At 46.7% G+C, this 15,300-nt stretch overlaps 1 protein-coding gene across 2 annotated transcripts; it reads left to right on the top strand.

The window, feature by feature from the left end:
* The first annotated feature begins 9,034 nt into the window (after positions 1-9,034).
* PSMG4 (proteasome assembly chaperone 4) lies at positions 9,035-15,077 on the top strand. Of its 2 annotated transcripts, none has more exons than XM_058816738.1 (3): positions 9,035-9,264; positions 9,373-9,448; positions 14,555-15,077. In XM_058816738.1, exons 1-3 carry the CDS (start codon positions 9,088-9,090, stop codon positions 14,623-14,625), a joined length of 324 nt encoding a protein of 107 aa, XP_058672721.1. In that variant the 5' UTR covers positions 9,035-9,087; the 3' UTR covers positions 14,626-15,077. The 2 variants fall into 2 exon arrangements, with proteins under 2 accessions (XP_058672721.1, XP_058672712.1); XM_058816729.1 differs by having other exon boundaries at positions 14,551-15,077.
* The last annotated feature ends 223 nt before the right edge of the window (positions 15,078-15,300 follow it).

The raw sequence follows: 15,300 nt of genomic DNA, 5'->3' as shown, positions 1-15,300 counted from the left end.
CCCCCCAGGGGAACAGGGTCACCCCCACAGTGCTGCCATGCTTGCCAGCAGGGCCCAGGGCCAGGGCAGCTGCCCCATAGCCCCTGCCAGTGCTGCCCATCCTGGCCTCATCCCTGCTAAGGCCAGGAACTTCTGGTGCATCCTCCCCACAATGGACTTCAGCCAGATTGCAAGATAATTTCTTTCTCTTTTACTGCTGCTACAAATCATTGTTCCTAGCAAATAGTTAAAACTCTGTGACTGTTAAATTTTTTCTGAGAGCACCTGTGTGCTCACCAGTTCCTCTTTATTACACAAAGTAAGGGTTGCTTTCACAAAACAAAAGCTGGAGCAAGGCTGTCAGCCAGAACCCCACTCAGTGCTCTCAGAAAGGAAACCCCCCAGTCTCAGCTTAAGGACTCTCACTGCAGCACTTTGTCAGCAAAAATTACAGCAGTAAAAAGCCCCAAAGGAGGCTCTAAAGGACATCCCAGGACCACATGACACCTTTCATGTGCATAGTGCCACATATTGTGCACTTGGTTTCCCATAGCTCATAATGAACCTGTGTCGATGTTATTTCCTGGTTCATCTCATTCACAATAAGGCTGATGGGTATGCCCCCATATAAGGAAATTATAATATTAATAATAATAATTCAAGCATCTATAAAGTCTTCAAGAACCTATAATATGTGGGAATATAAACTACAGAAGTGCAAAAGAGAGATGAAAAATGGTTTCTCTAATTAGGAAATTACTAAATGATGAAAAGCAAAGAGCAGGTAAGAAGAGGCAAAGGGCAGTTTGCCTGCTACTGGGTGAGAGTGTTGATGAGAAATTGATCTGCTCTCTAATAAATCCGCTTGCCCTGGCCCCAAACGTGGCAAGATGTTGAATGGATGCTGGGGTCCCTGAACCAATGATGGGAAAGCATTTTGATTCCTGTGTGCTCTGCTTGCCAGGCATAAATATTAATAAGGTTCTAGCCTCAGTACTGTTGCTGATGCAGCTGTTTCTACATTCATGTGGAACAAATTCAGTAAATGCAAAAGAGCAGGGCATGAAAGAAAATATTCACTTGCTTGTCTGAGTTATTCTTGAAATCTGGTCTTGTTCCTTTCTTTCATAAACAGGATTTTTTTTGTGTGTGTGTGTGTGTATGTTCGGGCTCAAGTAATTGGACAAATTTGCACAATTTGAAGGTCTTGTTGCAAATGGCATTGTCAGAGGGTAGAAACGCTGGCATGACCGTCATTTGCAGCCATCAGGTCAGAATCTGGCAGTGCAGCACACAGGAGCCACATGCCCAGCAAATATTCCTTATTTGTTTCGACTCTCCTCAGTTAAAAAAAATTTCTTTCCACCCCAACGACTCATCCTTGAAACCGCGATAGCAACACGCTGCCCTGCATCAGTACTAAGTCTAATTTCTACTGAATCCCTTGCCTCTCTCGACCAGCTCGGATTTGGTATGTTAGGGAAGCAGGAGCCTTTGTAACCGGTTTGAACAAAGAAATTTTTTTCAAGGTCTTCTGCCACCACCCTGCTCTCTCCTCCCTGCAGTTACATTGCGGCTGGCAGCGCTGCTTGCTGTACGGAAGAGTGTGCTCGTCAACTCGTTAACACTTTTCTTTTTGCCTTTGCTAAAGACATGATCGTGCAAATTAATCGCAGAGACCTCATCAAGCAGCTGCGTTGGCCTCTCAGGTGCCTCTGATAAGCATTTTCAGAAGAGTGGAAAGAAATGTGATTTTGAAGGCTGAAAAAGATTGGTCCCCAGACTACTCATATGTGCATTAGATATCTGTCTTACTGGCAAAGAAAATGACTGAGCCATGTCTCTGTCCCTGGCACCAGTTGCCGTCCGGTGCTGGGCTGGAGGGAGATGATCTGGGTGTGAGGAGCTCACAGCTGACAAAAGCAGGGTTTGAGGGAACTGTGCAGGGCTGGGCTGTGCTGTCAGTGCAGAAGCAGAGCCATTCTCCTGGTGGCAGGATTTACACAAAGGCTTTGATCGTCTGGCTTATTAAAGCTGGAAGCATCCTCATCAAGACCGCACCGTTTCCATCCCTTCTTTCCCCTTGTGCTTTATGGAATCCCTGCGCTGGAGCTGCAGTGATGAGGAAAAGGCAGCAAAACTGGGGTGTGATGGCAGAGGACAGCAGCGCCAGTACTGACATTGTCACTCGGGAGCATCTGTGTAGGTGACTGACAGGCACTTTTAGGGGGGGTGTCAACCCGTGCCTGCAGAGTTGCCTGGGTTTATGGGCTGAGGCCTCACCTTGGCACAGGTGGGGATGCAGGTAGGTAAGCAAAGGATCCAACACTGCCTCTGAGCACATGCTGCAGCATTGCACACAATGGCTAAGTGAGGCTCATCATTACAAGGTTTATCTTCTGCTCACAGGAGCAGGTATTTTTTCAATTGATTTGTGTGGAGGCTGGCTCAGATTCTGAACGCATTAAAAAAAGGTATCACTTCCAAATGGCATTAATTCCTTTGTCCTGCTCTCTCCTCCCATTTTCCCTTTTACGGGTCTTCACAGGATTTAGGGATACTTTTCACCAATTTGTGTTTGCTTCACAAGAAACATTTAACTTCATGTACACAGATCTTTCAATCCTGAGAAAGAATCCACACCAGGACACTGAAATAGCAGCAACAGTGCCTGGCACCAGCTTTTTCAAACACAAAAGCAGAAAAGGGACATAATTTCTCATGCTTTCTGAGAGGCAGCAGTGAAGGATATTTTTCAGCTGCTGTACAAGGGTAGGACACAGACTTTTTGAAGATGCAGTTTCAGCCTCTTGGGATTGTACTTAGAAAATGCAGTAAAGGAATTTATAACATTTTCCTAGGGTGATGTGTTCTGACAGCCAAACTATTCTGTCTGTTCTGTTGTCATGCAAATAGGGAACACCCCTATCTTTGGCTACTAATGGGAATTAATATTTTAAATGTTTTTAACTCAGGAATTTGGAAACAGGTCACTGAAGTGATGTTTGGGAAAGCTATATCCTGTGTAATCACCAATAACACCAGATACACCGATGAGGGGGCAAACAGTAGCTGTTTGATATACTTGTGATAGAAAATAAAATACACACCAGATCTAAATCATGATTTTCAAGAACTGTACTAGGAACTTGGAGATCCTGGCCAAAGCAACCATATTCTTATGGATCAGGTGACATTTGCTGCTCTCTAGTAATGTACAAATGATTGTTTGAGATATTTACTCTTTTGGCTAAAACATTGTGTTCAACAGAGCAGGAAGGAAAAGCCAAGAGAAAAAACTGAATCGAGCTGAGGAACTTCTGAGTGAAGACTGGGAGGCTGCTAAGGGACAATGCCAGGTCTGTTAGCTTCCTGCCTTGCTCAGGGAAGAGGACGGAAAATAATCAAGGCTGGTTTTGTACAGCTAGTTTTGCTTGCTTGCAAATGGAAAAATGAAAAGGCCATGGCATCACTTAAAAGAGTAATGAAAGAGAGTGGCTGTTTGGAGAACCAGACTGAGAGGCAGGCCCTTGCTGGCATGCTGGAGAATGGGACAAGCCACACACAGGCATGCCCAGTCAGACCTGCAGGTTAAGGAAAAATGGAAAATGGAAATCCTGGCATCAGCAGAAGGAAAGTACCCAGAGGGGTGGGGAAGAGACCAGAAGTGCAGCAAGTTCCATAACCATGGCAACAGCAAACTATCTATCAAAAAAAGGAATTTCATTCCACTCCCAAAGCAGCCTGAATCTCGGTCAAACCTTTGTTTATGTGGCTGCCAGTGCTGCATGTTGAATCAGTAATTTCCATGGCTTTGAACGTGATTCTCTGTCACGTTCAGGCTGAGCAGACAAGTGAGCTCCTGAGTCTGCAGCAGACTGATGTTCCCTCTGGTTCAGGAACACTACATACTCTCTGCCCTGGCTTGGCACTGGTCTAGGTGACCCAGGGACAGAAGAATATCAGGATCCACCAGCAGTCTTGTATGTCACATAAGATCTAGAAACTGAATTGAGGAATATAAAGGAAAATGTTTTTCAGTACTATCTCATGGGGTTTTTTCCTTCCCTTCTCAGCCTTTCAAAAAGTCAGTTCCATTAGCCTTTCCCACCTGTGCCCTTCCCTGTCAGGTCACAGGTGTGTAATAACCCACTGCTCCTGCAGATCTCACTACAGCTGCTGACATCTGTGTAGGGGTGTGGGTGAGATTCTTTGGGATTCTCCACCATGAAGTGGTCTATCTGCATACAAAATATGATTTCCAGTTGACTGCATAAACCTCCTGTCCCCAAGGGGAGCAATGAGTCACTCTGTGTTAGTGCCTCCCGTCCAGCAGCTACGACACCACGAGTCTGAAATGCTCCAGCAGATCTAAGGCAAGGTCCTCCAATGACTCATATGACAATGAAAGGAAACTGTCTGATTTGATATCAGCAGAAATGTAGTCTGGGCTCACAAAGGTCCTTACAAGCTGTGTGTCACACGGAGCTGTGTTCAGCTGCAGGGAGATAGGCAACAATTACTGTACTCTTCTAGTCTGCAGAGGAGTGAAATAAAACAGGGTGGAAGGGATTTGCAGGAGGCCACTGGGTCAGTCAAGCACAAAACCTAACAGACACGATTTCTAATCAAACACACTGTGCAGAGGATCCAACTGACAGAGAATTGCTGTGCCACCTGCATTCCAGGCTTCATCCCACATGTATGGAAATCCTAACAGCTGAGGTTACAAACCCCAGAAAAAAACCCAAATCCATTACCTTAAGTCTTCTGAAAATCAGGAACTTAATTTCCTTGCAGCAGTGCCTGCCTAGGTACCAACATGTATGATGAGGAGGTGTTGTAGCAGTTCTGCTAACACTGTCATAGCAGCTACTGCAGGTATGGAATTGCTTGCATGTGTATATTTTGCATCTGCTTACTAGTGTTTTTCAGAGAGGGCTGGCTTTGATAGTGCTTTGGATTGTGAGATTCATAGCATGGACTTGGTGCAGTCCCCTTGCAGACCTCTTAAACTGATTTTCATACAAGTTCACAAGTCAGATTCCTCCATTTTCTGCAACTTTTTCAGAAGTTCCAGCCTGGATTCTCTTTCCATCGCTTTTTCTGGGACTACAATTCAGGCTGATCAACACTTGACAAAGGGTTTTGAGTCCTCACGTTACCCCTATGGCCGTGGTTAGATGATTCAGGAGCAACTTCCTATCACAGCTAACCAACAACCCATGCCAGGATGCTGACTCATCATCATATTAGATGCACTGGGCCAGCCCCAGCTTAAACTGGTTTAGATGGCCACAGCCTCACAACCATGGTAATGCTAAAGTGTAAGCAGAGACACTTCTGCCTTTCTTGCTTGCCTGATTCTGCCCTCAATGATGACAGCACAAGTTTTTGAGCAGTGGGACAACAATCTACATCAGAGGATAGATCCAGCTGAGAAAAACCATTCAATGACAGAAAAAACCTCCCAAAAAACAAACAAGGAAGTATTTTTTTCCAGATCCTCAAGGTGCCTTGATGTAGAGGTAGAGCAAAGAGCCCCTCAGACATCTGATGCCACTGATGGAAGTCTACACACAATGAGCATCCAAGCCTCAAACAGAGGAGATCCCTGGAAGCCTGGGACTGCAGCACAGCTACCACAGCAGCAGCCTGGTGTCATGGAGCCTTAGCAGAGCAGTTGGAAGGTTTTGCTTGGCTTTATCAAGAGTGATTTACTCCTCTACAGAAGGATGGCAAATCAAGAAAACTGGAACATCCTAGGCATCAACAGGAGGTTCACTGACACACACTAATTGTCACCTGCCTTCCTGCATGTCAGATTCACTCTTTATTCATGCAGGAGCCAAAGCACATTTTGGAATCAGAAACAATTGCTTCTCTCAGTGATATCCCAGTTCATAACTATACTTTATGGGTCTTGACTTCACAGTTACCAGGAAGAAGATTTACTCCTCACTTAAAACTGTACTGGAAGGGAGATGATGATCTAGAAAAATCAAGGTTTAGGATCTAGTGACTCTTAAGGGCAACCTAACTTTCAGAGAAGAACAAGGTAGATAGAAGTACCTCTAAATCCTAAATACCTTTAAATCACCCTTCCCAGAGCTTGGATCTTACCTGAGCAGGAACACATACACATCCATATAAACAGGCAGTGCTTTTGCCAAGGTGCGTTTGCTTTATCATTGTTTTTCTCTCCAGACTGTGTCACTACACCTGAGGCTCATTGCAGCCTCATCCCTGACAAACAAGGCAGACTTATGGGTGCTGCTTTCAAGGCCACAGGGAAAAAAAAAATGAGCATTTTAAAAGAAATGCAAGAAGGTCCATACACATATAGAGTGCTTTCCCTTCTTATTTTGTAGGGATTCTCATGACCTTGCAGTGCTGTAATAGAGAAATTCATTTCACACTTGATGGTCTGGTTCTGCACAGCTCTACTCACACACCTGCACTGTAAATAAAAATGCTTAACCAGCATTTTAGTCACTAGATGAATGTTTTTCCTTTTCTGAGCTTAAACAAGGATTTAGCATGATTTAGAGAGAGCAGCTGCATTTCACAGAAAAGCATTGAATACGCAGAACTGCTAACAAGGAGAGGAGCCCTGTGACAATTTTAGAGGTCTGCAGGGTTTAGTATAAGGGAAGTTACAGGCACTTTGGAGAAGACTCCTGGTGAGAAGAGGAACAGATCACAGCATGATGAAATAGGGGCAGTTCCCTGTAGAGAGAAACAAGTCAGGAGACAGCCTCAGAAGCAATACCAGACATTTGCACCTGACGTGGAAAGAGCAGTGAAGAAAACTCTTACTTCAGTCCAGCAGATGACTTTAACAAAGGCTCAGCACACAAGGGAGGCCCAAACTTCTACTTTGTGGGAAGACACCCTGAGCTGGAACTTTGTTAGAACAGATCCTCCACTAGGACTACATTGCAGAAGTCAACTCTGGCCCAGCATAGCAAAGAAACCAGCTTTGAACACTTAGAGAAGGATTTACCTGCATGAATAAATCTGTCTGCAAAGCTGTGCAATGCCTTACCTTTCACCCTCATCTCCTTTCAAGTCAATGGAAACCAGTCAAGAGACATTCCTTCACTCTCAAAAGAGAGACCTAAAGCAGCTCAGCTGAACTGTGCCCTAATATTCCCTCTTCCCTCTACCGATCAAACAAGCCTGGGGCAGATTCCTCCATCACCTGCAGGTGTCTAACCACAGGAATCTCATCACCACCACCTGTGTGGCTCCCAGCAGACATTTTATCCTGTTCCTAGAATTTTATTTCTGCAATGCTCCTGGCTCCTGGCTGTTTTAGCTGCCAGGTCTGCCTTCCCAGCTGCAGAGTGAACCTGCAGCTGCAATGAGCACAGTGCATGCAACCAACGCTCTCTCCCTTCCAAGGTGGCTTTTGTCACCTATTTGCCTGTCTGATTTCACAGCTGCCACAGGCAAAGTGTCAGCTTGCAACAGGCTGTGGGGACAGGTTTTTGAGCCCCAACACAATTCCCAGCTTCTGCAGTACCTCATCTTGTGGGAGGCCAGCCCACATGGAGGGAAGGGGTCGGGACTGGCTGTAGAGTGGGGGGCATGGGGGACCAGCACAAGCCTGATGCTGTTTCAGCAGCGAGGCAGGGGACAGACATAGTGGGGGGCTGACACCATACATCCCATAATGCTTTGTGCAAGAAGAATCAAGTGACAAATGTAGGGCGGGGGGGGTGGCGTGCGACCCCCCCCTCTCTCCAAGCTGATCCTGTGCCATGGGATGTCGGGGTATGGCAGCTGAGCCGGGCTTAGCTGCCTCCCGGGATTTAGTGTCAGTGCAGCAGCATGGCCAGAAATTAGCACAGGGCTGAGGATTTTCTTTTGGCAGATGCCAGGAGAACTGGAGTGGCTCAGGGAAGAAAAGTGATGAAGGGTTCTTTCCTCTCCACCCATTTTTTCAATGGGAAAATGAAATCTTACCATTTAGAAATGGGAATTTTGATTTCCGGCGATATGTAGGAAACGGGAGGCAGAGGAAATGCTGATTAAAAAGCCAACCTGCACCTAAGGTGCTTGTTCTTTGTGCAGCGATGATTGCCCTGCCGGTGGCGTGAAGATGCATGTTTCCAATTGTAAAGGGCCCACGGCCATCGGGGACCCGACAATATTCTTATCAGCAACAGACGGTACAGTTACTGAAAATCCTCTCCAGTAATGACCGACTTTGCTGCGGCGGAAAGAGCGATGAGCACAGAATTCACACCCAAAGTAGGGCTTTTAATTATTCACGGCTCCATATTCTCCAGAGCTATGCAAACCCGAATCACTTGCTTTGTGATCCTCGATGCCGAAAACCTCTATAGATGGATGAAACCAAGGTCGCTGTGACATTTCTCTCCCTTCCCGAGGCTGCACGGGGAAGGCTGAACTCTTTCCCTTTCGTCTGGAACCCCGGGGCTCCTCTCGGGTGGCTCCCCGGAGCCGTCGGTGTGCCAGGCGCGCACGCCGGGGTTCACCTGCCACCTAGCGGGGTTTCCCCATCGCTGCGGCTGCCTCGCGTTATCCCTCTGCCGGGCGGGCGGGCGGCAGAGCCCGGGGAGGCGTGAGCCGCGGGAAGCCGCGCTCGGAGCGGGTGCCCACCGGGGCTGCGGCTGTGTTCCCACACAGGGGGGTGAGCAGGCGCACCGAGAGGGGGCTGTGTCTTTTGGGATGGGAGGGGAATAGTGGGAAACGGAGAGGGTGTGCACCGACCGAGGAGAGTGCAAGTTCAGGGGGTAGGGGGCACGGAGGGGGCGCATTCCCGGGGCGCTGTACCCGGGCGTGTTCGTGCTGGCGGGGTCTGCGCACGGACGGAGGGGAGGCTCGGGGAGCGGCGCGCACGGAGCGGGGTGCGGGCACCGGCGTGCGTGTCCGTGTGCGGGTATTCCCGGGGGGAGTGGGAACGGCGCAGCCCCAGGAGCCGGACGGGGCGGCCGCGCAGGGCCGGTGGCGAGGGCGGTGTCTCCCGGCGGGGCGGGCGGAGCGGAGCGAGCGCCGCCTCCCCGAGGCCGCGGGGCGGGCCGGGCCTCCCGCTCGGGCCTTGCGTGCTCGGGCCTGGCCGCGCCGGGAGAAGCGGCGATGGAGGCGGCGGGCGGCGGCGGAGCGGCGGGCGGCATCGCCCTGCACGACTTCAGCGGGCAGCTGGGCGAGCAGCGGGTGCACTTCCACGCCATGCGGCTGCGGGACTCGCTCTTCCTCTGGGTGGGCGCCGCGCCCGCCCTGGCCAGCCTGGCCGTCGCCATGTGCAGCCCCCGTGTGAGTGTCGCCCGCCCCCGGAGCCCCGCGGCGCTGAGGGCCGGCCCCGCCGCCTGCACCCCGCGCCGCCGGGACTAAGCCGTGCCCTGTGCTGTGCTCCGCTTGCAGGACAGCATCCCGGTGGCCGCCTCGCTCCTGGGGGACCCCTCGGACACCGCCTCCTCCTGCCTGGCGCAGCGCTTGGGTAGGTGCGGGGGCGCGCTGCGGGGGCCGCCTCCCGCCGGGCACGCGCGGGTCGGGAGCGCGCCGGGCCTCTCTGGGGTCCCTGAGCCGCCAGCCCGGCCCGGGGGGCGCAGGGACGCGGTGCTCGCTGCCCCGGCCGCAGGGCCGGCACTGCTGCGGGTTCCGGCAGCTTCCATGCAATCCACCGGGTCACTTTAGTTTTCCCATCCGTGTACGAGTCTGCGGTACCTGAGTCAGCGGCCTTGGGCACGCTGTGCACTACCAGAAGTGAATTATTTGCTGTCCTTATCCTGGCTTTGGGTGCGAGGCAGGGGCAGCACATGCTGCACCTGTCGAGTGGGGTTTCAAGTGACCTGCTCTCTGTAAAGCTGTGACACTGCTGAGCTGGTGGGCGAGGTGGCTGTCATGCCAGGCATGTGCATTTCACCTGAGGATGAAGCCAACCCGCATCACATCTCGCACCTTTTAGCCCCCACACTGCAAGAAGTTCTGGCCTGGGAAGCCCAGGGTTGTCTCACAGATGCTCAGCCTTGATCTGACTGACCCACATGGGCTCCGCTCAGGATGCTTCATTTTCTCTTATGTGCAGTAGCTGAAATCCTGCATCTTAATGACAGCTTGCAAACTCCCATGTCCATACTAAAAGGATGAAAAATACACGGCCTGGTACATCCTAGCATCTTCTCAGCTCTGAGAGCTGTGTCATGCTGGTTACTCATCATCACCCACCAGTGGCTGATGCAGCTCCTACTGGTGAACTGCTGCGGTGCTTGTTACCAAGCTTTAAAAGCAGCATCAGTGTCACCTTACTTCCTCTGTTTCAGATGGAAAGGCCACAGAATTATTAATGATCTGTGTGCTGATCTCCATTTCAGACAGTATGTCCTGAGTTTGTATTGTCAGGCACTTTCATGAGTCTGCAACACCTTCTTCTCCATGGCCTCATATAAAAAAGGGTTGCTCACAAGACTAATCTTTGAAAAACGGTGTTAGCATCTTTTCTTCTTCACAATAACTTCTGTATGAAAGTAAGAGACTGTTTTAGTCGACCCTGGTGGCACAATTTTCTGTACACACCGAGTTCAATCCATTCCACCTCAAGTAATAATTTTATGGGGTACTATATAACACAGCTTCTTTATGTGTAATTAGTGCCTTATGCTTAGGAAGTCAGTAAAAATGTAGTTAGAGAGGATTTATGTGGGATAAAGTATAAGAGTTTATTCCTCTTTCCATTTGGTCTCCTTGTCACTCATTTCTTCTGAATCTTGCTCTAATCTTCTGTGTAGCATTGCAGCCTGGCTGACAGCTCTGAGTTATCTTACTGATTGCCATGCTTCTTTTGGGTTTTTTCTTTTTGTACATGTGCTTGCTATCTCTCTTAAAGGATTTATTACATGTCTCATAGCTGAAGGTCATAAGCTGGCGTTGCCATTTCTTCCATTAGCTCTTTCAGTGTTCTAGGACAGAGGCTGCCTGAGTCACCTGACTTTTCTGACAATTCCTAGTGAGTTGTCTCAGTTTTGCTGCCTTTTTTTCTTACCCTTTTTTATTTTTTTCTTAAAGCGCTTTTATTATTTGCATTTCTAATTTCCCATATTTTGTTACTGAGAGCTGATACTGTTGCTTGGTACTGGCCTATAGGTTACTCTTTATCCTTGGACTATTATGCACCTTCCTATTTTCTTTTTCTTTGAGTGCTTTAGGTGTCTCTTGTTATTTCATCTTAAACTTCTGAGCCAGATGTGGCCCAGCTAGGCTTTTGGTCCATGTTCCTCTGTATCCATGACATCTACCCACTGGGTTACAGGTTTCCTTGCCAGTCAGCTCCTTTCATATTATGTTTATGTACTGTTCTTGCTTCTGTGATCCTGGTTAAGGCATATTATTTTGAAAATTACTTTCGCCTTTGAACCAAAGGTAAAAAAGGTCTATAAGTCTATCATACACTTATGGCTTTGAATAACTGTGCTTGCTCTTTACCTGAGCTTCAGGGAAAAGAAATACATCTTTTTGAAATCTCACATCATAGTTTTTAGGCTGGCTTTGACAGTCCAGCAATTTAGGTCAACTCATGGTCACTTAGTCCAAATTTATTTATTTATTCATCTATTTTTTAAAATTTATTTACCCTGAGGTCAGGGGATCTGCAAGGTCATCAACAAGCATCCCTTATCTTTGTTTCACAAAGTGCTTGCTAAGGAAATCTGTGCTCCACCTCAACTAGAAATACCCATCTTTGCTGTCATTGGTGTTTAGTTTTTCTCTGGGAATTTAAATCCCTGTTACACCCACACAATCTGTAATAGCAGAGATGCTATTCACAGCCAAGTCTAACTTGTAGTTGTACTTCCAAGGTAAAAATGGTAGCCTTTTTAACCATCCTGGCATGTGGTAACCTTCAGGCAGCCAGTTTTTCTCACTTTTTCTCCCCCCATCATTTTTTTCTGTGCAGTTTCTTGTCTCCACAGGCACTAGCAGGAGCAGCATGCAGTGCCATTTGCCCATAACTATTTCTGCAATGCCAGGTTTCCTGCCCTGGAGCACGAGTTTCAGTGCTGCTGTGCATCACATTGCACACATTCTCCTTTTGCTTTCTGGACAGTTTGATAGGGGTCCTAGCCACAACAGCTGCATTTTGTGTGTTGGCTCTATCTCCTTCCTTATTTCTGAGTTTTTTCTGTTGCTGAAGACGCATCTACTTCATTCTTAGTCCTCTTTCTACATATATCTATATCTGCTTTTGTGAGGTGCAGGGACTGTTTCCCACCACCCTGCCCGATTGCTTTGGCACAAGATGTGTCTCACTAAACCTGAATCCTGAGAAAGTTTCCTGTAGGATACTGGAGGCCAATTCTTGAAGAAGTCCTTGCCCATTAGTGCCTCCCTCATGTGCATATCCTGAAATCACAGTGCTTTGGGCTGCAGTACTGATTAGTGCCATGTCTTCAATTTTCCTTTTGTAGGGACTGGCAGACTCTTGGTGAAAATCACCTCAATCTTTTCTTTCAGTATTTCTCAGCTGGGCACTGGTCACTTTGATCACCTCTTTTCCAGCATAAATAGTCTACAAACTCATGTCTAACATTTGTCCTGCCTCTTCTGCTCCTGCTGGGCTCCTCTTCAAGCTTTGGTTTGGGCCTTTGCTCAGTACATGAAGTTGTAGGAGCAGATCTGTGCTGCTGTAGTTTCTCCTGGCACTCAGCACATCCCGGCCGATGGCTGTCAAGGATGATTTTCCTCCACTTTGAGGAGCCAGTGGAACAGGGGTTATTACCCAGGCTGCATGGGAAGCAGACCTGCTGGAGGGCTTTTTAGGTAAGCCTTGTCCTTTGCAGTTTTCTGCTTTACTCTGAAGCTGCAGATGGTCTTCCACAGAGGCATGAGATGTGCCCTCTTTTGTCCTTTCCGCAGGAGTGCACATGTCCAGCTGAATCCTCAGGAAGCAGGGACAGAAAAGGTCCCCCTGCCCCTCAGAGCTGGGCCAGAGCCCTGGGAGCAGCGGTCCTTGGCACAGGCAGCCCAGAGAGACTCCCAGATTCACACTGTTCTGGGAACTGGAGCAGCATCCCAGAGACTCTATAGGCAAACATAATTAACAAGTTGAGTTTTGACACTGCAGCGCACTCTGTAGTTTTGTTAGCTCGGATAACAGCATTAATTAGTTCAGAATTAGCATTGCATTCATTTAGGGCATGATGATGAAGCACTAATGCTTACAAAACATGCTGCTTTGTACCACAGAAATCTACTGCCAGGTGCTAATTTTTGCAATCAGAGCACCACGCTGCATTATCTCAGCATTTTGTAGTGCCAAGTCTTAAAAGGCAAATGGATCCTTGCATTTCAGAAGCAGCTTTACTTACTGAGTCAGGAAGCTGGTAACCTGTTAGGATAGAAAATAATAAAAAAATCATTTGCATAATGAAAATGCCTTAAAGGAGTTGTTTAACTACATTTTATACATTGTATGGGTTTCTATATTTAACTATTTCATTTCCTATTTAGAAAAGATTAAAATCTTAGAAGTCCGAGTGTCTCTATTTTGAAGTGTTGAAAATTCAGATGACATTTTTGAATATTCAGCAGAACAGTCTGATTTGTGTCTGGGGTCATTAGCTCCCAGCTCATTCCTGGACAAGAATATCTCGTGACCCAAATACAATTTTTTGTCTTCTATTTTACACAACTCAATTTAAATTTAGTGCCTATTTTCCCTGTATAGTGCTTACATTTTTCAAAAAGTTTAGCTTCAGTAATATATAAGAAGAGCCACAAATTTTCTATATTACTGTGGTAAAATCTAAGTATTTTATTTATAAAACAGTTCTTGGTGTTATCTCTTCTACTCTGATAATTAAGTCTTCTTGTCCCACTGGACAGTTTTTTTTGTCACTGTTAATTAGCTCTGTCATGGAAGGCAGCTCTTAATTTTGTAGGACCTCTCTCTAGGTACTTGTCATTCCAGTAGCCTGGAACTTTTGCTTGGCTTCATCATGTTCAGCAAAGGCTCTCCAGCCTCTAGGAGCATTCATGGACTCTGTATAAAAAAGGTTAATGGAAACAAAATTGATAGCAAGCTTAGACAGAACTGGTGCATAGCTTTTTGGGGCCTTTTAAGGCTTATGAACCTTTTAAGGTTCATTAAAAAACCAGAACTTAATTAATTTAGGCCCAATGACTTTCTTGAGCACTTTCCCTCTGATGTTTTACACAGCACAGATTTACAAACTCTGAATTTCAGTGCTAAGAGTCCAGTACAGTCTGTGGTATCACTTACATTGTAAGATATTTAAGATGTGTCCAAAAATCCACTACAAGCTCTGCAAGGCTCCAGTGGCTAGTGGTGTCTTGTGTCAGGTCAAAAACTAGTTGACAGTCACCAGTCTTATATTGCTCACTTCTGTGATGTGCAAAATCTTGCCCAACTCCCCAGTGGTCATTGACTTTTCTGCTTTTCGTTTATAACTGCACCCAGCACAGCAAGAATGGAGAACATCTTAGAAATCTGCATGATGTGGCTTTTTTAGAGGCTTGCTCAAATACCATAATCACTTTTATATAAGAGTAAACTCTGGCTGACTACTCTGTTTTGTGTTTTAGCCAGCAAGACCAAAAAGCAGATATTTGTCAGCTACAATCTTCAAAACACAGACAGCAATTTCACCTTACTCATAGAAAACAGGATCAAAGAAGAAATGACAGCTTTTCCAGACAAGTTCTGATTGTGCATCATTGTAAAAGAAGATGAAGGTTTTGTTTCAGAAAATCTTATTGCAATTTTCACACTGACATTAAGTTAGTATATTTCTTTTGTATTGTCTTGATTGAATTTGTGGTTGTTATTAAATATAGATACACTTGACTAGGATTTTCTTTTTTTTCAAATAGAATTTGAATTTTCAAAGCAATTTTTTTTTTTTTTTTGCTACCCTGCCAAGTAGGATAGCAAATGGATGCTGCAATGGATGAACATGACTGAAAAAGTGCATGTGGTGTGTGGCCTCCACACAGTACTGGGATCTGATGGCAAATCAGTTCCAAATGCTATCTGTACAATTAATCTATTGTGTACCAGCACTGAACATAGTATAGCAGCTTTTAGTGTTCAAATAAAGAACCCCCACATTTTTGTATGGTAAAGCTGTGACATGAGTGTTACTTTTGTCCTTTTAGCCTCTCTTGATTATAGTACTGGTGCTAAAGAGTGGATTTCCTCCCATCCCTTGGGCACTCAGAACACGAGAAGGATTTCACAAAGGGTTATTTATGCATCTCTGAGGACTACATAGAAGGAAAAAGCACAAGCCAAGTTCTGGAGCAATAGATAAAGCTGTCAGGCTGCTAGAAGAA

Source organism: Ammospiza caudacuta, chromosome 1 (assembly GCF_027887145.1).
Source record: "Ammospiza caudacuta isolate bAmmCau1 chromosome 1, bAmmCau1.pri, whole genome shotgun sequence".
Lineage (NCBI taxonomy): Eukaryota > Metazoa > Chordata > Aves > Passeriformes > Passerellidae > Ammospiza > Ammospiza caudacuta.
Note: the sequence above shows the minus strand (reverse complement) of the source record. Positions and strands in the feature narration are given on the sequence as shown.

Coding starts and splice junctions, on each gene's coding strand:
- PSMG4 (XM_058816729.1), top strand. CDS start 9,088: ATGGAGGCGGCGGGCGGCGGCGGAGCGGCGGGCGGCATCGCCCTGCAC. Junction 9,265..9,372: donor TCGCCATGTGCAGCCCCCGT/GTGAGTGTCGCC, acceptor CTCCGCTTGCAG/GACAGCATCCCGGTGGCCGC. Junction 9,449..14,550: donor CTGCCTGGCGCAGCGCTTGG/GTAGGTGCGGGG, acceptor TTTGTGTTTTAG/CCAGCAAGACCAAAAAGCAG.